The sequence below is a fragment of the Notolepis coatsorum genome, assembly GCF_963971535.1.
Source record: "Notolepis coatsorum genome assembly, chromosome: 15".
Lineage (NCBI taxonomy): Eukaryota > Metazoa > Chordata > Actinopteri > Aulopiformes > Paralepididae > Notolepis > Notolepis coatsorum.
This window is the reverse complement of record NC_140179.1, coordinates 70,974,432-70,997,505: the sequence shown is the minus strand read 5'-3', so window position 1 is coordinate 70,997,505 and position 23,074 is coordinate 70,974,432. Positions and strand designations below refer to the sequence as shown.

Here is a 23,074-nt window from a genome sequence, read left to right as displayed (position 1 = left end):
TAATTATTAATACTTAAAACATGAAAAAGAAACACTGGATCTTGGAGATCGTAAAATGGGTGCATCCGTTTAACACTTTGGCTGCCATGGGTTAAATTCATTATCAACCGTAGGTTGCCGGCTCTATTTGTCTATAGAGAAAGTCCCCTTCTTTGCAGGGCTATAACTTTTTAAATTCTATTGCTACATTGCCATTATTAGGGCCCATTCAAAGTCCTATATGTATTGTTCATTGTGTAGCAACGTTAAACTTTTTCATTCACATATTCATAGTAAAGTATGGTCTAATGTATAAGTATGTTTTCATCTCTTTCTGCAGCTTTCTCCAGAACGTGATCTATAGCCCCAAATACATTATATTGATGATGCAATAGTTTTATGGCAATCAACGCGATATAAAAAATTCCAACTAGACGTACTTCTAGAAGTTACTACACGTCATCTGATGTTGACCGGATGGGCTAGGGGGCGTTTATAATTCCGTGGGCAGCGTTATACCAATCATCTAATGTGGGTCAAATGTTGATAATAGCAGTTAGTATCGAAGACGGTAACTTTACACGCTAAAACTCACCCCAGTCTCCACGCGCCGTTGGGCGATCATCGTAGAGTAGAAATTTTACCATTATGGGATGTCGATTTACCCGGTCCATCTCCAGCTTGTATAATGGTATATACGTCCAAATCATGTTGTTTATCGAGTTATTGGCAATCGATCGCTATGTAGTGTGTCGAGATCGAGTCCCGGAACCTATAGCTAGTGCCCGGAAGTAATACGGCCGACCAGCACAATCTCCATAGCACTTCCTGTTAAGCGATTGCGCCGATCGGCCACCAGATGGCGCTCCTGAACCGCCAGAGAGCTCAGTGGGTCCTCCTGGTGGATCTCAGGCCAGCGGAGGGGAAATATGAATCCGATCCCAGATTTTTGAAATATTGATATTAAAGACGCTGTAAAGCGTCTTCGGCAACTTGAGCATGGCCGGGAATGACGTGTTTAGGCGTTTTCCGGCAGCCAAAGTGTTAATATGAAATTAATAAAGCGACCACTGGTTCTTATGGTTTCTAATAGCCATTTTCTGGTTTCAACAAACACAAAACAAAAACTATCCCACTGTTGTACAATCTGGGAGACCCAGGAATTTATCATGTTGCATCGTAAAACTATCGTGGCTAACATGAATTTCCACTAGACTCACTAGAGGCTGTGGCCACACAGAACGTGCTTCCAGAATATCAGATGGGGCACAGTAGCAGGTTTTCACTCCCTGACCAAACTGCAAAACCGTTTTGACCTAAACAGTTGGTTATAAAACTAAACCCTGAACTCGACCCGACTCACACCCAACCATAACGTAAAATAGCGATGAATATTAATTTATGTATTTTTCTTTATTTTGTGATCATCAATAATAATACAAATTTAAAAAAAATTTAAAAAAAATATAGCAGTTTTTGACAACAATTGAGGAGGAGCTCTGTCGGGTGAAAGCCCAAGAGGAATCATAGAGGAAAACAAGAGGCTCTTACGGCGAGCAGCATCTCCATGCAGGAGTCCAGATCTCCGCTCTGAAGCTTTGGACTGATGACCAACAAGAGCTGGTACACTGTATAGGTCAATACATGGACCTGTGGGGGGTGAAGACATACATGTTAGATATATCAAGATGTCTTACAAACAAAGATAGAAAATAGAAAATAGTTCTATTAGAACAAAAACATGCAACACTGCCAGCAGGTTTTAGTTTGGTACAGAAAATGAGAATAATGACACAAGGATGATCATTCCATCCAATATTGTCATATCGCAATCGCAATGTGTGTGTGAGTGCATGTGTGTGTGTGTGTGTGATTGTGAGTGCCTGTGTGTGTGTGTGCCTGTGTGTGTGTGTGAGTTCCTGTGTGTGTGTGAGTGCCTGTGTGTGTGTGTGTGTGTGTGTGTGTGTGTGTGTGTGTGTGTGTGTGTGTGCGCGCGCGCGTGCGTGCTCCTACCTGGTATCCTTTGACCAGCAGCCCCTGCATCTCCTTCAGCAGGTAGTGGAGGTACTTGATGCCCAGCGTCTCTATGATCTTCACCAGGGTGTCTCGCGCGACGTCACGGATCTCCTGGAAACGGTTCCTCAGCAACACACACACCTTGATCAGGATCCTGACAGACACACATACACACGCACACAATCCACTTTATTTATAGAGCACATTTAAAAACAACAAAGTTGACCAAAGTGCTGTACAAGTCCCACAACATAAGATAAAAATATAAAAGCACACAATAAAAACATATACAATGTCACATAAAAAAAAGGCAGGTCTCTCAAACTGTTACCCGGGTACCCGTCGGTAGTGTGATAGTAAAGGGTTAACCGTTTGGTAGTGTGGCAGTGAAAGGGTTAATTACCTGAAATTATTCCGTTTTTTGGGGGGGGGAAACCCTGCATATATCGGTATCGGTTGATATTGGTATCGGAAATTAAGAGTTGGACAATATCGGTATATCGGTAAAAAAGCCAATATCGAGCATCCCTAATTCTAACCCTAAATCCATATTCTCTAACACTGACCATTTATCAAATGAGGACTGACCCAACTTCAAGATCTCACTTCATACAAGTACATCATTACCAAAATGTCCTATGTATTATTATTATTGTTATTATTATTGTATGCATTCCTTATGCAAACCTTTTTTTCTGCCTCTGTCTCTTGCATCTTCATCAATTCAGATTCCTTTATTGTCACTTATTTCAGTATTTTACAGCAGGAACAGTGAAATTCTATTTATTGTGTTCCTCGACCACAGCAGCTTCTATCTTAATAATAAGATAGATTCTTAATAATAAAATAGGATAAAAAAAAAATACAAGAAATTTAGCATAGAATAAAATATGAGTTGTCACTTTTGCATGTCATCCCTTGGATTTGTTGAGTCTTTGGATCCATGAATAAAATCAATCAATCAATGACTAAAATAAAGAATACTATATACGGTTTTAAAAGTGTGCAGTGCAGATAAAATAGGATAAAAATAGCATAAATTTAGCATAGACTAAAATAAAGATGACTATACAGTTCTAAAAGTGCTATATGAAGATTCTACACTAGGAACGGAGATCAGCGGACATCCACCGACACAGGGCTGAGCCCAAACGTTTGTTCGTTACGTTGGCATTTGAATTCTAAATCAACAAACATTCGAATGTTTTATTTTTTATTTAAAAATAAATTAACATTTTGTTTTATATATTTTTTTATGCGTCTATTAATTCTGTTTAAACCAATGGGGTTTTTCTTCACAGTTGCAGATAAAGATTAGGCTACACTAATATTATAGTATTAAAACTGATGAGTTATATTCATTAAAGAAAGTTGATTTAATAAAAAAAATTACTGATTTAATCAGATTAATCACTTTATTCAAATTGAGGATTTAGTTTGAGGATATTTATAAAAAAGAAAAATTAAATTGTTTGTTGTTGAAATATATTTTTTTTAAATAAAAAGCGAAGGTTTGAACGTCCGTTCGAAAAACCCTGATGAAGTTCGAAGCCTGAAAACAGGCTTCGGGGACAGCCCTACGACACATAGAGCTGCGTACCCCGGCAGGTTGGTCTCCATGATGAGTGGAGGCAGCGTCTGCATCAGTTTGACCATGGCGAAGGCTAGAGGAATCCTCGCCACCTCCTCCTCCTTCGCCTCCTTGGACTTCACCACCTTGTGCTCCTCATCACTCTTTATCTACACACAGACCAACACAAACACACATATATACAAACACACGCACACACACAAACACAGATCCAGAATCACACATGTAAAAGATACACGTTAACTCTTTCAGTGCCAGCAGGGGGCGCACGATTTAGTGCTTGAATGCCCACCATCCACTTCAATGTTAGCGTTAATATCGCCTAATCTATGTTTTAAATTATGGCTATGTGTCTAATCTGCCCGTTGCTTATCAATGACTCATTTTCCAGTCAACATTGTTGAAGCGGATTGTTTTTTTATCAGTTCATTTCCGTTTTATAGCATCTTGAAAAGCCCTCGTTTTCAAGGAAAATAAAAATATTCCATAATAAACGGAATATTCTAGAATACACAAAAACGTTCTAATTTTTCGGCCTATTTATGAATCGTTTTTAAATAAACGCTAGATTATCGATAGTATAATGTGTACGTATGCACGCTATATAGGCGATCTGATATCTGATCTGATATATTTCCTGATCACTCGCACAGCCAAACAGCCACATCACACATAGGGGGAAAGCTTATATCTCCGTGAAAACCGGTCTGATTATCCTAAGACTGGTAAAATAGATTCCTTACCTGAGATCAGATGTTATCCAAAAAGATTATTCCAATTCCTGATCGCCATTCCAAAAATCGATCGATTTTATTGATCCAATGCTACATACTGTAAACACATATTACACGCTGTTCTGATGGTCCATAATGACTGGGATCATCTCCGGTTATATGCGTGAGAAGTAAAATGTGGATTCCGGATTTTTCTTTTCTCATCCATTTTCATTGAGTCCATTCCAAAAGGGTGCATTACCATCTGGGAGACGATAGGGGGCGCTTTTTTCACATCTGAGCTCCTGATGGGGCTGGTTTCCCAACGGTAGACTTGGTTGATGAAATATGAATTCAGATCGCTAATAAAAAAAAAATCACGCTAATTGTCGTGGTGGGCATTCAGGGGGCGGGCTGATAACACGTGTTATGTCGTTTTGGGCATTCAAAGTGTTAAGAGTATGTGACCAGAAGATTGCCTTTCTTGTTTTTGAACAGTATGTTATTGTTTCTTCAACAATCCCAGAAAAGCATATTACTGACAGACAATACTGTGACTGACAACTTTTATTAAATTTTTTTAACGATTTATTTTTTTGCATTTGAGAGCGGGAGAAGATGTCGGGGAGGACATGCGATAAATCCGTCCGGGAGCGGGAGGCGAACCCGGGTCGACCGCGTAGGTCTGCATCGCAGTATGCGGTGCGCCACTGGGGCGCCCCTTATTTTATTTATTTAACCTTTATTTTACCAGGTAGTCACTTGAAATCAATGATCTCTTTTTCGAGCAAGACCTGGCCAAAATGGCAGCAAAACAAAAACAAACATACAATACACAAACACAAACAGAGACATAAAAGGCAAACTGACAACTTACCCCTAGAGTCAGTAGTAAAGTAGTATTTGTAAACCCTATGTGAACCAGGTGTTGTTGTCGTGTGCTCACCTTAGCAGTGAGACATTTCTGCAGCCTGGGCAGGATGACCTCGTTGATGGTCTTGTGAATGGAGCAGATCAGTGTCTCCAGCTCCTCTTTGCTCTGAGGTAACCCGCTGGGCACCACCACCACCACAGGCGCCGATACCGCCTTCCCCTTGGCTTCGGCGGCAGCGTCCGTTTCCATGGGAACGGCATCCTTTGCGCCGGTGGCGTCGGTTTCCATGTTGTCCTCGCCGTCGCTCTCTTCTAATTGGCCGGACGCAGCGGGGTCCTCCTCTTCCTCCTCCTCCTCAGCTGGGACACCCTCGCCTGCACAGACGCAGAGAGAGACGTTGTTGTTTTTTCAAGTATCATTAATCAATATTATATATTTGAAGTTCCTTTAAGTTCCTGACTGTTCCGGGGGGGGTATTTTGAGAAGACGAGCTGGACCCACTCACCAGCTTCCTGCCTGGACTTGGCCGCCTCCAACTCTCTGCCCAATGTCTGGTGGTCGAAATGGTAAGCATCCAAGACTGCCACCAATACACTAGAGGGGGGGGGGGGGGGGGGGAGAGACAGAGAGAGGGGGGAGGGAAAGAGAGGAGACAGAGAGGGACAGAAAACAGAGACAAGGGGTATAAGGAGAGGGGGAGAGAGAGAGAGACGGAGATAGGGGGAGGGAAAGACAGAGACAAGGGGTGGAAGAGAGAAGGGGGAGAGACAGAGGAAGAGGAGGGGTATAAAAGAGAGTGAGAGAGAGAGAGAGAGAGACAACAGAGTTAGAATACACATAGTCAGCAACACAAGAAGCATGGTCGTAACACATTTACTGAAACGTGTGTCCTTCATATAGCAGAGTGGCTGACTGGTGGTGTATATGGGACACCACTCCAAGTCAAGAAGACGTGACCTAACGTGTCTCAGAACAGACACCACCGCCGCGTCTTGACCTTTGACCTACCTGACGGCCAGCTTCTGTTCTGCCTGCGAGGTCTGCAGGACGTGGATGAACTGCCGGAGGTAGGAGACGTACTTGGACCAGGTCACTCTGCCACACACGGCTCCCACCACCTCCACCGCTGCTGCCGACATGCCCTCATGCTGCTCAGGGAGAGGGAGAGGGAGGTTACATTTACATTCCTTAGTAGCAAAGTGCATGATAGTAAAAGACAGTATTTTTACACTTTTCTTTTTTTTATTTATTCTTTTCATTTCAGATATTGATTGAAGAAGTGTGTTTTTAGTCGACGGCGGAAAAGGTTACACCAGAGAACATTCAAATAACCAAAATGGGCGTGGCTGGGTGGCGCAGCGGAGATTGCGCTCGTCACCAATGCAAGAGACTCCGGTCTCGAATCCGGGTGTCAGCATTGCCTCCGGCTTGGGCCGGCCGTCATACTGGCTCAATTGGCAGAATCAGCGGGTGGAAGTCGATGTGTGGTAATCTGGACGTTGTGGACGCCTATTCCTTAATGACAAGCAAGCAGTGCAAGAATGCGGAAGCATTCTACCGTAGTGGCGTGCGGTAATGCGCCTTTCATTTTCCTTCGCCCAGCGCCCAGGTGCGTGCACCGGCGGCGGCGTGCTCGCTCAGGTGCGTGCGTGCGCCGGCGTGCTCGCGCGAGGTGCCCGCGCATGCGCATGAGATCCCGCCTTGGTTCGACACGAGCGGAGCTCAATATATATAAGTCACCGCCCCTTATTCAGTATCCAGAAATAGCTCAATCGGCAAGACTGCATGGCTGTGGATCCTACGGCTCGTTTGCTGGCGAGTTCGAATCCCATCAAATATTTTTTTTTTAACGTGATTTTTTTTTAACGTGTATTCTTTCGCCGGTTAAGGTTAGGCATGGTTAAGGTTAAGGTTAAGGTTAGGCATTGTTTCGGAGTTGGTTAAGGTTAGAACGGTTAAGTTTAGGCGCTGTTAAGGAGCTGGTTAAGGTTAGAGTTTGTCAAAGAGAATGGCAATATTCTTTCTATGGTTAAGGTTAGGCATGGTTAAGGTTAAGGTTAAGGTTAGGCATTGTTTCGGAGTTGGTTAAGGTTAGAACGGTTAAGTTTAGGCGCTGTTAAGGAGCTGGTTAAGGTTAGAGTTTGTCAAAGAGAATGGCAATAGACAGCCTATTTCCGCGCGACAGCTCCCAAAGCGGGCCTGAAAAGAAAGGCACTTTACCGTAGTGGCGTGCGGTGACGAATGCTTCTGCATTCTTGCACTGCTTGCTTGTCATTAAGGTACACGCGTTGTGGACAGCGACTCCTACAGGTCGTTGGGGGACGCCTGCACAGCAGAGACAGGAAATAGCGGGGGTAGTGTGAGCCTCCCACACATTACACCTCGCCAATGAGAGTCCGCGCTGGCAGGTAAAAAGATGTGACAGGCTGCCTCCTCATGTACCGGAGGGGACACGTGATGCAAGGCTTCTATCCTCCCCACAACCGACCAGTGGGGGGCATACGTGAGCAACGTTCAAGACAGGGGAGGGGAGAATTGGAAACACGAAATTGGGATGGGAGAAAAATAGAAAATAAGGAGAAAAAGTGGGGAGAAAAAAAGAGAGAAAAAAAAACAAAATGGTTCTCAGTTCTTCTAATGTGTCACGTGACTTACAGAAGGCAAACGTAAATTAATTAATTTTTTTTATGTTGTGGACTTGTACAGCACTTTGTTCAACTTTGTCAGTGCTGTAAAGTTTAAACCTTTTTAAATCTTAGACAAACGAAACACTGCTTTCATGAAATATTGTAAGCCGTCATTTGAGGCTTTATAAAAGCAGCACAATGAACACAAAGGGGTTAAAGGGGAACTATTTTACAATTTCTTTCACTATTTGTATTTGGGCAATTTTACACAATTCCTGTGAGTTTATGGAACACACCTGTACGTTTTTTTCTTTTTTAATTCATTGTTTTGTATTTTTAATCAAGTACTCAAAAACAGCATTTTTCGACCTCAAAATTTGAAGCCGTTTTGAGGCTGGGCTCCGCCCATACTCGGAATGCGATTTGAGAGAGAGAGAGAGAGAGAGCGAGAGCGAGAGAGAGTTATTATGCAGATGAGAAACCTCTGACGTCACAGATACGCTAAATTTCAGATGACTCACTTGAGTGAGGGACAATATTGTGAGATGAGAATTGGAAGAATGCGCCATGTTGAGAATTAGAGACATAGATCCTATTAATATAAGTCCACATAGCTAGAAAATAATGCTAAACACTGGAAAAGGCCATTTATAAGATAGTTCCCCTTTAAATAACAAACAGCATTGCTTGTTGTAGTTAACATTAACAAAGAGAGGCAGAGTTGATTTTGCACCAAAAAAAAAAAATAATAATAATTGAATTTTATTTTTATTTTTTTTATATTCAAATGTTATTTTCCCATTCGAATCCCATGCCCATCGCACAAAGCTTCGAAGTGTCGAAGTATTTAAGACAGCCCTAGAAAACACAATGTATGTTTCCATAGTTACGCAGATGACACAATTGTACATCTCCGCTGAACCAAATGATCACACAGCTATTAACTCCTTGCCTGTCTCTTAGCAATAAACAAATGGATGACGAACAACTTCCTAAAATTAAATGAGGGCAAAACTGAAATCCTACTAGTCGGTCGTAGAAAGAGAAATGTTACAGAGCAATATGGGGCAACTTACTCCTTGGATCAAACCCGAAGTTACAAGTCTTGGTGTTATAACAGACTCAGACCTAAGCTTTAAATCACAAGTAGAGGTGAATTTTCCACCTTAGAAACACAGCTAAGGTACGGCCGTTTATAAATTAAAAAAGACGCTGAAAAACTGATCCATGCCTTTATCTCAAGCCGACTTGACTACTGTAATGCACTCCTAACTGGCCTCCCAAAAAAAAACAGAACGACTCCAACTCATTCAAAACTCGGCAGCTAGGCTACTAACTAGAACCAAGAGGAGAGACCACATCAGTCCAGTATTAGCTAACCTACACTGGCTTCCGGTAACATTTAGAATTGATTTCAAGGTCCTCCTCCTTATATACAAAGCACTAAATGGAACAGGACCAAGCTACATTGCAAATTCTCTAGTCAACTATGTGCCTCCTAGAACATTGCGATCATCTACTACTGGTCTATTGAAGGTTCCAAGCCACAGTCTAAGGAAAATCGGGGATGCAGCCTTTGCAAACTATGCACCAAAGTTATGGAACACACTACCTATGGACATTAGGGAAGCTAGATCTCTTAATATTTAAAAAAAATAAGCTAAAAACTTACCTCTTCACCATAGCCTTCTAATGCACTCCGCTGTTGATTGTACTGTAGCACTATTTTACTCTGTCCATTCTATTGCATAATTTTACTATCTATTCTACTATTTTATTGCACTGTATTATTTTACTGTCTATTATTTTTTATTACAGGTTCAAAACTGTCAGGTATTAAACTGTGTGGGTATCAAACAAGAGACTGTCAGGCTTTAAAACTGTGTAGGACCCAGAGAGAGGGAACTGCGCCCTGAGTGGGAGGTTCGAAGGGTCAAAGTGGGTATAAAACAGGAGGGAAGACTGTCATGTTTTAAACTGTGGATACCAAACAGAGAAGGTAAAGACAACTTTGAACTGTTGAACAGTAATCCAGAACTATTTTATTGCACTGTAAAAAAAATCTATTCTACTATTTTATTGCACTGCACTATTGCACTATTTTACTCTGTCTATTTTATCTTACTCTTTTTATTATTGTCTATTTAAAACTGAATCAAACCATAAACAAGGTGGCCTGTTGGGATGTTAGATCCTAATGTGAAAAACTGTGATTTTATATGTCTGCACTTTGTGCTCATGTTATGTCTTTTTTCTGTTGTGAAGCACTTTGAGCTGCAGTTTCTGTATGAAAAGTTTATTATTATATTTTATCCACTTTTCTCCTAATTTTTCTATTTTTCTCCCATCCCAATTTCGTATTGCCAATTCTCCCCTCCCCTGTCTTGAACGTTGCTAGACTATGTCCCCCACTGGTCGGTTGTAGTGAGGATAGAAGCCTTGCATCACGTGTCCCCTCCGGTACACGAGGAGGCAGCCTGTCGCATCTTTTCACCAGACAGCGCAGACTCTCAGTGGCGAGGAGTAACGCGTGGGAGGCTCACGCTGCCCCCGATACTTCCTGCCTCTGCTGTGCAGGCGTCACCCAACCGACCTGTAGGAGTCGCTGTCCACAACGTCCAATCCCCACCCATCGACTTTCCACCCGCTGACTCTGCCAAATGAGCCAGTACGACGGCCGGCCCAAGTCGAAGGCAATGCTGAGACTGGGATTCGATACCGGAGTCTATTGCATTGGTGACAAGCGCAATATCCGCTACGCCACCCAGCCGCCAAGACGTCTCTACTTTTTATTATTTACTGTATTGGACGTCGCTACTTCTTATTCTTTACTGTATTGGACGTTGCTTTTTATTCTTTACTGTATTGGACTTCTCTTACGAGCCGAACGTGTTACTGAACATTCGGACAGTAAATCCATTCTGACCCTGTAGATCCGCGCAAAACAAGTTAGTTTGAGCAGCTTGTCCAGCGACCTCACAGTGTTAACGGATGGTGCCTGTGTGTAAAGGTCCCGCCCACTTTAGAGAGACAGGAAGTGATCCCATTCATGCCGCTTGTAATGCGTCATCCTCTTCTACTAAAGCATCTCTGGTTACACAGGGGGCCGGTTCTGGCGTCCTGGGGATGACACCGCTTGTGTCTGGGGGGGACCAGGTGGTCCAGAACAGATTTAGGGACAGTCCTGGCTAGGGCTGCATGATTAATTGTAAAAAAAAATCACGATCACGATTCATAAACCTATGATTTTACGAATGTTTTTAAACATTCTTTTACTTAAAAAAATATATATATTAAACTTTATATATTTTAGTTAACTTTTTTTTTTTTTTTTTTTTACTTTTCAAGCACTTTCATATATGTTATGTTTAAGTCAAGCACTTTGATATATGTTATGTTATATATGTCAGTTTAAGAAAGAGTGCAATAAATGATTTTATTAAAAGAATACGCACGCACGCACTAAATTTACCAGCTGTTGGCCAATTTCCCACCTAAATACACCAGCACATGCAGTATGCATGACTGAACACGCTACATATATGCAGATGTGTATGTGGGCGCACACACACACACACACGGTCTTACGTGTGTGTGTGTGTGTGTGTGTGTGTGTGTGTGTGTGTGTGTGTGTGTGTGTGTGTGACCCACCTTGAGCATCTTCTCGTCAAACAGAGCAGTCATAGCGTAGGGCATGATGAAGGCCTGTAGTGAGCGTGATGTCATCACCACAGTGCTGTCATTCAGCTGCTTGGCCAGCTTCCTCAGAGCCCGCCCCCGACGGTGGATCTATAGGGGACAAGACACGCATCAGGGCACGCCCACTTTCATCAGAGCCCGCCCCCTGAGGACACGCCCACTACTATGCATGTAGTGAGTTATTCTACATTCAGATACAACGTGAAGACAAATCAAAGGTTTTAAATATAAAACCTCATTATTATCCTAATTATATTTGATCTATAACATAACTGTATTCAAATAGTGAAGAAAAAAATACATATAATATATACTTTTTATATATAATAATATAATACATATATATATATATATATATATATATATATATATATATATATATATATATAAAAAAGATAAATAAATGTGTATACATTTTGTACATAAAACTATGAAATGTTGTAACCTTTGCTAAATGATGTACTGAATTGTGTTTCTTTTTTGTATTTTTTTGTGTGTAAATAAAAGGGTAATAATAATAATAACTTCGTTTTATATAGCGCCTTTCAGGACCCAATGTCGGCAATTATAAGCCTCGTCATTTAAAAAGAAAATAAAGAATTATGTTCTACTACTATGCTTTGTAAAAGAAGACCGAAATAAAATCATTCATTCATTCAAATACGGTCTCTAGCTAACGGTGGCATTGTTGACATTTAGAAGGAAAAAAAGACGAGACTATTTCCAAATGTGACCTATTCAATATCTAAAGGCTACATAGGTCTATTTCATATTAATTGTTTTTTGATCCACTTTTTTCTCCTTATTTTCTATTTTTCTCCCATCCCAATTTCACCTCGCCAATTCTCCCTTCAATTCTCCCCTCCCCTGTCTCGAACGTTGCTAGACCATGCCTCCCACTGGTCGGCTGCAATGTGGACTAAGCCTTGCATCACGTGTCTCCTCCGGTACATGAGGAGGCAGCCGTCGCATCTTTTCACCTGTACAGCGCAATCTCTCAGTGGCGAGGAGTAACGCGTGGGAGGCTCACGCTGCCCCCGATACTTCCTGATTCTGCTGTACAGGCGCACCAACCGACCTATAGGAGTCGCTGTCCACAACGTCCGATCCCCACCCACCGGCTTTCCCACCCCCTAATACTGCCAATTGTATTAGTATGAACGACCAGCCAAACGGCGAGAGCTTGGCTCGAACCCAGCATCTCCTGCGTTAGTGGCGAGCGCCTTGCCCACTGCGCCACTTAGCCGCCTATTTCATATTAATTGCGAAGATATTCCCACATTTGCTCCATCATGGCTGGTGAATTTCTCGCTAAAGTTAAGAATGTTTGAAAACAGCGTTCGCGCGCCTAGAGCAAAGCTGCGTCTGTTCGCCTCTGTTCCATGACTTGCGTTAGAGCATTTTCCCTGCCTCTAGATTCCATTTTGTGTTGTATTTGAATGCACAGTTAGAGTGAGTGAGTGAGTGTGTGAGAGTGAGAGTGAGAGTGAGAGAGAGAGAGAGAGAGAGAGTGAGTGAGTGAGTGAGTGAGTGAGTGAGTGAGTGAGTGAGTGAGTGAGTGAGTGAGTGAGTGAGTGAGTGAGTGAGTGAGTGAGTGAGAGAGAGAGAGGGAATCATATTGTGGCAAATAACATCACACTTGCCAATCATATTGCTGTGTTTACTCATTATGAAAATATGTGTATGACAGTGTAATTAATTATTTAAGATAAGATATACCTTTATTGATCCCCTTGGGGAAATATATAATAAATATACTGCATATAAACATCTATTTATATATAAAAAAATATATATACACATATATATCTAAATATCTTTCCTCAGGGTGACAGCCTATACACAGACACACTGAACAGATCGGATTGCTATGATTTAAGATTGGATGTAACTGCGGCCTACCGGTGTTCATGAACAACCTGCAGAACGAGAGAAGTTGCTGCGTGATCAATATTTATATTGATTGATTCCACCTGGGGATGCTTTAGTTGACAACATCACGATGAGTTCACAAGTACTGGCTCAACTGTCCTCATGTACGATTGATCATCTGAGTCAGGTAATAATTTTTTTTCTGCCAGTTTCAACAAACATCGTTAATGGACTACATTTAATGCCCTGTCCATTATTGATCAAAAACACTATAAACAGGAAATAGACTTGGGGTCCAAGCCGCTTCCCAGCTGAAACAGTCTATACAGTAGCCTTCCGGGCAACTAATAATACTATTTTGAGAATATATAAACTAAGACTATAAACCTTTTCAGATTACTTCACGTTCACCATTCCATCCACTGTTTAGGTCGTCATAGCGACGTTCCTACCTGGATGTGCTTCATGTGTTCAAAGAAGTCAGACTCTGGGTCATTGTAGTCCGTCAGCTGGACCAGGTCCCTGAAGTCTTTCCTGGCTGGGAACGTCTTCACCAGACAGGCCAGCACTGTGGTGTAGTCATGCTGCACACTCTGAGAGGGGGGGGAAGAGAGAAAGAGAGGGAGAAAGGGAGAGGGAGGGAGAGAGGGGGAGGGAGAGAGAGGGGGAGAGAGAGAGGGGGAGAGGGAGAGAGGGAGAGAGGGAGGGAGAGAGGGGGAGAGGGAGAGAGAGAGAGATAGAGAGAGAGATAGAGAGAGAGAGGGAGAGAGGGGGAGGGGGAGAGAGAGATGGGGGGAGAGAGAGATAGAGAGAGAGAGAGAGGGATGAAGGAGGGAGGTAGAGAGAGAGGGATGAATAAGTGGAAGACAGAGAGGGATGAGGGAGAGAAAAGATATAAGGATAAGGAAGCTAAATTAAAAACTTGATCTGAGTTGTATGTAAGGGATAATGTATAGCTACGAGGTCATTGTCGCAAAATAATTGACCGACACAAGAGTTTAAAATACCGAGGCGCCTCGCCGAGGTGTTTTAAACGTCAGTGAAGGTAAATTATTTTGCGACAATAACAGAGTATAGCTATACATTATCCCGCTTATTACATGGCTAACTTACTAACAATATACCTAATTCATTTTACACCATCGACAAGACGAGATCAAATGCAGACGCAATTGTTCTGTGGCTCTGTCAGCCCAAATAAAGTGATTATTATTATCGCCGGCAGCAGGTGTGTCTGATTGCACTGAAACAGTGTGTGTCAGTGGGCTTGATTGCTCCAGCTGCGAAAAACAATAATCACCGGTGGTTATCGAAAAATAATTCAACGCTGTCAGGGGCTATTGACCAATCACAATCAAGCATTTCGACGAATGTTAAAACGTCATGTAATAATATGTGTTAATAGTCTAAAGCTTGTGAGTGAGAGAGTGAAAGTGAGTGAGTGAGTGAGTGAGTGAGTGAGTGAGTGAGTGAGTGAGTGTGTGTGTGTGTTCCCTACCTCCGTCTTACTGCGGAGGCCCTTGCGTACAGCATCCAGGATAGTAAACTGTATGATCTGCTTGTAGATGTCCTCCTCACCCGCCACCACGGCCACCTGGGTTATTACTGCAGACAGACACAAGGTGGCGTTGTCTGCTAGAGACATATCTCCAATCTACAGCCAGGGAGGGAGAGGAGAAAACACATGAATGAATGAATGAATGAATGAATGAATGAATGAATGAATGAATGAATGAATGAACCACAAAGCAATTGTGTGAATACCGGTACATTAAAAAAAAATCTTCTTATTTCGACACTGTTGATCACACCATTTTATTAGACCGTCTCCAACATGGGGTTGGTGTCAGTGACACTGCACTAGCATGGTTCTCCTCCTATCTCACAAATAGAAGCTTTGCTGTCAACATCGCTAACTGCTCCTCCCCCTCAACCTCCCTCTCCTGTGGGGTCCCGCAAGGGTCCATCCTTGGCCCGATCCTGTTCTCTCTTTACATGCTACCCCTTGGTTCAATCATTCAGAAGCACAACATCTCTTTTCACTGTTATGCTGACAACACACAGCTTTACGTTTCCCTGAAACCTAACAACCAGTCTCTACTTAACAGTCTCATGTCCTGCCTGGATGACGTTAAATGTTGGATGGCACAAAACATTCTACAACTAAATCAAAACAAATGCGAAATAATCCTCTTCGGTCCCCCAGACGCTGTCACCACACTTACCAACAGCCTTGGCAACCTGTCCTCCCTGGTCAAGCCTTATGTCAAGAACCTAGGTGTCATTTTTGATCCACAATTTAAATTCGACAGACAAGTGAACTCAGTGGTAAAGGCATGTTTTTTCCAACTACGCACCATTGCCAAACTCAAAGCCCTTCTCTGCCCAGCAGACCTTCAGAGAGTCATCCACGCCTTCATTTCATCTAGATTAGACTACTGCAACTCCCTCTATATAGGCATTAACCAGTCTTCCCTGTCCCGCTTACAACTGGTACAAAACGCTGCTACCAGACTGTTGACCGGAACACGCAAGAGAGACCACATTACCCATGTCCTTGCCTCCCTTCATTGGCTTCCAGTACGCTACAGGATAGATTTTAATGTTCTCCTATTTGTTTTTAAAGCCCTTAATGGTCACCCCCCCTCCTACATCTCAGACCTCCTATCCCCCTATTCCAACACCAGGTCCCTCAGGTCAGCCGATCAGAGGCTCCTGACAGTCCGGAGGTCTAACCTCAAGCTCAGGGGGGGCCGTGCCTTTGCTATCGCAGCCCCTGAACTGTGGAACAGCATCCCCACCTCCATTAGGCTCGCCCCCTCGATAGATGCCTTCAAATCGAGGCTCAAAACCCACTTCTACCTACTAGCCTTTCCCGTTCACTGACTCATGCCCTGTTTTCCTATGTGTTTGCCTGTGTGCCCTCCCATAAAACGGAGTGTGATTGTTGTCAATATGGTTTAGCATCGGTCGGGGCGCCTGCTCAGCAAGGGTAGGATCTGGAGAGAGGTAGTGCGGCCTCCCACACGTTACACTCTCCCAGTGAGAATCTGCGCGGCCAGGCTGGCTGCCGGCAGGCTGCACATGCGTCGGAGGAAAGCATGTGACAGTCTCCGGCCTCTCGGACCAACAGTAGGGGAAAGTGCGCAACAACCAGGAAGGGGGTTGGGAATTAGCATAACGACTAACAGTGGGATGGGAGAAAAAATCGGAAAAAGGGGGGGGGGAAAGAAAATAATATTTTTTTTATTTTTTTTTAATAGCTCCCCACCTCGAAGCAGTGAAAGCAGTTGTGCATGATGGTGTAGATGTAGTCCATGTCCAATGTCTTCATCTCCAATGTCTGCATCTCCTTTATACGACCGCTGGCGTCTTGGAAGGCCAGCAGACGCACGTCAAAGTAGATCTCGTCCAAGTGGCGGCTGTCAAACGCATTCATCTGAGAGAGAGAGCGAAAGAGAGAGAGAAATAATTAATAGTCTGTAAGGAGTAATGCTTCACACAGACGGGGAGCGACTCGTATCTTGTTTTTCAAAGAGTAGAACGACAACAACACAAATCATAAATAATAGATGAAATAAACATCCATTCGTAGAGTCGTAGTCGTACCTTTGTAGCCACATCCGTGATGTATTTCAGCGCAGGGTTCAGCTCTGAGAGAGTCTGCAAGGAAAGAGGAAGAAGAAGGCACAGGAATATGAGAACGACTTACCGTAATTCCTCTAATAGTGACCCGGGCTTGTATTTGCTTAAACTGTAGCGGGTACCAGGCTTTTATTAGGAGGAGGCATGTATAAGAGAGAGGCCTATATTTCTAATTTTCAAACGGATCATAATGAATAAATCAACATTTTGTGTCAGTTTGAACCCAGTAAAATGTACTGGGTTCATTTATTGAAACCAAGTACTGTATGAAATAGTAAATAGTGCAATTACAGGTGGTCACTGGTCATTTCAACGTTTTCAAAGTGAAATCAAGTAACTTTACCATAGCAGCTCAGTATGCAGCTCAGTATATTAGTAACCCGGCTTGTATTAGGAGGTCGGCTTATAATTGCTTAGCTCAAGAGCGCACCCGGCCATTAATAGAGACCCGGTTTGTAATTGAATACCGGTCACTATTAGAGGAATTACGGTAACTAAGTTTGATCTGAATGGTTACCGCTGAACCGCAATACTGAGCTATGCACAGATCCACCTTTTTAACCCTTTCACTGTCACACTACCAAACGGTTAACCCTTTCACACTGCGACAATACACAGACGGTTAATGCTTTCACTGCCACGTGACAGCAGGTTAACCCTTTCACTGCCACACGACAGAAGGTTAACCCTTTACTATCACACTACCGACGGTTACCTGTTGGTAGTGTGATAGTAAAGGGTTAACCTTCTGTAGTGTGGCAGTGAAGGGGTTAATGTGTCGCAATGCTGCGCGTGGACTAGGGCTGGGCGATTCTTGCTCAAATGTGAATCACAATTTTTCTCTCTAATAATTGAGATCACGATTCTCACACTATTCTTATTTTTTTAATAAAATCATTTATTGCACTCTTTCTTAAACAGACAACATAACATATCAAAGTGCTTGACTTAAACTTACACATAACATATATGAAAGTGCTTGACTTAAACTTAAGTCTCTTGTAACATACAAAATAAGTCAGAATCGTCATCATTTAAAAAAGTTAAAGTATAATTCCCCCCCCCCATAATTTAGAAATGAGATTGCATAGGTCTATCCGATTAATTGCCCAGCCCTAGCGTGGACCCTATTCTTTAAGGAAATATCCCAGTATCGTCGGTGTACCTGGAAGACACCGGTGAGCGCCTTCCTGGACAGCTTGTTCTGGAGGACGGAGAAGAGTTTGCAGATGGGCCGGAGGAAGGATGAAGAATCTGAACAGTGTCTGAGCAGGTTCTGTACCGTCGCCAGGATATCGATCTCTGCCTCCTAACACACACACACACACACACACGCACGCACAAACAGAGGAAAGATCGGTTAGATGTGATGTAAAATAAGACAGTCAAATGTCATAATGACAAATTAACAGGTAATATTGTCTCTATCCAGTCTTCATTCCGACAGCCATTAGACCATATATTATGCATCACTGTGCCTCACTGTATCACTGAGCACAGGGTGACAGTACAGCCTGGCGAAATCTTCCTGGACAATTTAAAACAAATTGTACACTTCTCACAATCTTCCTGGACACTTTTCACTTTACATTTTCACACGTATTACTGTACATTCTACAGTATATTTCTGTATAGTTTTGGCTGGATAGTTGTACATTTAAGATTTTAGAATGTATATACATACCAGAATGTATATCCCGGACCGTATTTTATTCTTTATTCTAATTTTTTATATCATTATTATATTCGTATTCTTATTTTAGTCCTATTGAACCTAAATGTTTATTGTTGTTCAATGTGAGCAATCTGTAGTGCCGAATTTCCCTCGGGATTATTAAAGGATTTCTATTCTATTCTTGGAGCAATGTCACGCCCCGGATGCATCGGTCCTTCCATGAATCTTTCTAATATCTATGCTGCCTATATCACATCCTTTAGAATTAACAGAAATCTCTTACACAACCTCTTCTTACAGAAAATGTAGAATTAGTAATTGTTCATTATAAAATCACATTTTGTTTTATAATAACAAGTTGCAATTTATACTACATTGAGTATACATACTCAATGAAACTCAATTAAAGAAATGTTACACACGGCCAAACAGGAAGGTCCTTATTTCACCTTATTTGTGACGGCCTGAAACACCTCCATGTGGAACAAGATTTTCCACTTGTAGAAGTTATACTTCCACTTATTGTTAAGTACCGTAATTTTCGGACTATAAGCCACGCCTTTCCCTCCCATTTTTCGACCCTGCGGCTTATATAACGGTGCAGCTTATATGTGACTCGACGTGACCAAACCCGAAAATGTAAAAATCGAAATATTGTTCCCTTATTTGCTAAACTTAATACAACTTGTAAATGAGTTAATTCTTGTTATTTGTCCGACAGTATTGTGTCCCAATGCTGGTGGGAAGACTGTAATTAAACATTAAAACACCTGCGGCTTATAGTCCAGTGCGGCTTATATATGTACACATCATTCAATTTAGCTGCTGCGGCTTATATTCAGGTGCGGCTTATAGTGCGAAAATTACAGTATACTATATACTTATTGTTTATGTGTCTTGTAAGACCATATGGCTTAGACACAAACATTAAAAAATATCTATCAATCATGTAGACGAGGCAAAGGGGGGGAAAAAGAGCTGACATTCTGAAGTATAACAATATTTCCTAGAATATCAACATGTCAAGAGACATAACGGTCAGTCGTACCGGAGTGTTGCGTCCTTTCTGGAGGTAGGGAAGCAACAGGCCAATGAGCACTGAACTGTGTTCCTTGTCACTCACGAAACGGCTGATCCTGGGAGGAGAAAGACACATAAAAAATCAGCCAAAAGGGGAAAAAAATACATAATTTTGAGGCCAACCTGGATGCAGGCTGACATTAGAGAAGCCTGTCCCTGAGGAGAGGACGATTAGATGACAATCTTGTATCTCCCAAAACTTCTCAGGACTTCATAAAAACAACCATATATCCTAAACTAAATGACAACCATACATTTTAGAAATTATACATCCTCCTTTATATATATACAAATAATAAATACAAATAAATATCATCAACTATGTTGTAGTGCACTCAAACTACAAAATAATAATTGTATCTTGATTATCTTGTTTTCATGATCATGGGAAGCCAAAATTCCAATTGAAACTTGATAAATCGGCCCTAGCCTTATAAAGAGCCAGCCCTATAAAGAGACTAGGGCTGTCCCCGACTAAGGATTTGGATAGTCGACTATGATTGGCCAAAATGTGCCGTTAGTCGACTATAAAAAAAAAAATATATATATATATATATATATAATATATATATTTTTTTATCATTCCATTTGGGCTGTGGGGGGTGCTCATTGCTCAATGTCTGAAGGAGTCGACTGAAGGCTTCTTGTCCATGCAATTGGTCCACTGATGGATACATCTTGATATTTGTCTAGTCTAGTGTGTTCATTCGATGGGTGAAATCCTTTTTCAGTGCCTCTGTGCCTGTTTTCTTAGGCAGTTAGCCTCTGATATGCGTGCCATTAGCGTTAGCCACGCTTCTAGGCCTCTTTTCTTTTGGAAAGAATGATACAAAAAAATAAAATAAAATAAAAATGTTATATATTTTTTGATTTTTTTGTATTCGATTAAGAGGTTGGCAGTCGACTACGGCTCCTTTCGACCGATTAGTCAACTATTCGACTAATAGGGGTCAGCCCTAAAAGTGACACATAAATATTCAACACGATAGCGATAGCCGATATATGTAAAAAGGACACTAAAACTCACTTAGAGAGGATGTTGAGCTCCTTGGCGACCTGCGAGCTGAACTTCTTCTTGCGGAGCCGCTCAGTGTTGCGTACGACCATGCCGAGGTACTGGAGCAGGGTGGAGATGTGCGGCAGCAGCAGCCTGGAGCCCAGGGTTATGTTGTCTGCAAGAAACTAGGCTGGTAAAGATATGCCTCCTAAAATGTCTAAACGGAAGTACAGGAAGTACAGGCTACAGGCTTTCCGGTTTCGACAAAACAATTATAGAAACGTGTGAAGTGCACAATATTTCCTCGTTTAAAAGCCACTGCAACGGCTTTGCCTGAAGAATTTACTACATGACCGGGACGTTCTAGCTTGTTTGCCGACCGGATTCGGGAAATGTTTGGTCCGTTCGGAGGCAGCTTCCAGGGGAAGTACATACACCGGAAATTCTACCCCACAGACACTTTCGGCAGTAGTTCTTTACCAGGCTTTATCTCACGGAGATAAAACTGGGAACAAGGTTAGCAAGAAACCAACCCAGAAAACAACATGGTATTTTCAGTACTCTATATGCATATGGTGGTGTAATGGTTTCTCACTGTCACCTCACAGCTAGAAGGTCCAGGGTTCGATTCCCGCTTGGGGACCAGGTTTCCGCGTTGCCAGGTACCCAGGTGGGGTATCTCCCAGGCTTTTCTGTGTGGAGTTTGCATGTTCTCCCCGTGCTCGCAAGGGTTCCCCCTCCCCGATAAGAGAAACCCAATGGAAAAACATGCAACAGATCGCTAACGCTGTCGCGTTCCCTGAACGAAGACGGGCAGGAGCACTTGTATTGGTCCCCGGGGCGCCGCCCCACACCGACGCCCCTATCTGCTCATGGCTGCCCTTGGGGGGAAGGATGACGGGATGGGTCAAGTGCAGAGACTCAATTTCATCGGCGACCCAAAAATTGCATGTGTGTTCGTGTGTGTGCCGCCCATCGCATGTGTGTGTCACTGCATGATGAATGTAGACTTCTTGAAAAAACGTATATATGCGACAAGAAGATAAGACGCCAATTTCCTCTGTGTGTTCAGAAGACAGCTATCCGGCTGCAAGCTAGCCTAGCGTAACACAAATGAAATTTTAAGCTAGGCTAGTGGTCCGTATCCCCTTCCATTCAATTGTGCTAAGCTAGGCTAGCTCGCAGCCAGATAGCTCTACTGAATGCATTGTCTGATTAGATGTGAATGAGCCCTTAGCCACTCTGCCCCGAGTGGTGGTTTACAGACCTGGCACAGACTTCCAGATGTTCAGAAAACCTGCCCTCATGCTTCACATCTACGACACTGTGTGTGTCCTTGTCGAATGTAACGTTCACCGGACCTCCAATGGAACCAGTATTCCTAAAGCTCGGAGATACGACTCCCAAGATGTAGCACTGAACGGCACAGGAAGTCCTTCATTCCGACAGCCATCAGACTTTACATCAGGCATCACTGTGCCTCACTGCATCACTGAGCACAGGGTGACAGTTACCATCTTCCTGGACTTTTACTTTTAAAACAACATTGTTCAATATTACACTTAATGTAGATTTCTGTATATTTTTACTGTATATTTTATATTAGAATGTATATACATAACATAGGCAATGTAAATCCCCGACCGTATTTTATTATTAGGCTTATTTTATTCTTATTCGTGACAAATTGTTTTGTGTCTACCTAAATGTTTACTGTGAGCGACTTGTAGTGCCAAATTTCCCTCGGATGATTAACCCTTTCACTGCCACACTACCAAACGGGTAACCCTTTCACTGTGTCAATACACAGTAGGTTAACCCTTTCACTGCCACACTACATAAGGTTAACCCTTTACTATCACACTACCGACGGTAGTCTATTCTATACAGTATGGCCCCCCGAAGACTCCTCCCCGACTGACCTGAAGTGACCGCAGTGCCCTCGGCCGGCTCAGGAAACACACATCCGTTGACGGTCAGCTCCGTCTCGCCTTCGCCCGAGGCGTCAAAATCGGCCGTGGTCACCAGGGACTCTACCATGTCTATTACCATGGCGATGGTTACCGGGGAGACATTTTTGGTGCGGAGCAAGGTGAAGACGTTGAGGAGGACGTCACACTCTGGGTGGTCCGGTCTCTGCTTGGCCAGGAGGGGGAAATATCTGATATATACATATATATATATAGAGAGATATAGAGAGAGAGATATAGAGAGAGAGATATAGAGAGAGAGAGAGAGATATAGAGAGAGAGAGAGATATAGAGAGAGAGAGAGATAGAGAGAGAGAGAGGAGAGAGAGAGAGAGA

The 23,074-nt window shown here is 42.7% G+C and overlaps 1 protein-coding gene across 1 annotated transcript in view; it reads right to left on the bottom strand.

Moving 5' to 3' along the window:
• The window catches only part of utp20 (UTP20 small subunit processome component), a 118,058-nt gene that overhangs the window by 32,080 nt on the left and 62,904 nt on the right, over positions 1 to 23,074 (bottom strand). Inside the window, 15 exon segments of the mRNA XM_084331035.1 lie at positions 1,531 to 1,629; positions 1,993 to 2,149; positions 3,596 to 3,735; positions 5,246 to 5,547; positions 5,679 to 5,767; positions 6,182 to 6,321; positions 11,452 to 11,589; positions 13,824 to 13,964; positions 14,870 to 15,025; positions 16,643 to 16,810; positions 16,981 to 17,034; positions 18,182 to 18,325; positions 19,740 to 19,827; positions 20,799 to 20,943; positions 22,691 to 22,929. Of these exon segments, the coding sequence (XP_084187161.1) occupies positions 1,531 to 1,629; positions 1,993 to 2,149; positions 3,596 to 3,735; positions 5,246 to 5,547; positions 5,679 to 5,767; positions 6,182 to 6,321; positions 11,452 to 11,589; positions 13,824 to 13,964; positions 14,870 to 15,025; positions 16,643 to 16,810; positions 16,981 to 17,034; positions 18,182 to 18,325; positions 19,740 to 19,827; positions 20,799 to 20,943; positions 22,691 to 22,929 (2,200 nt within the window).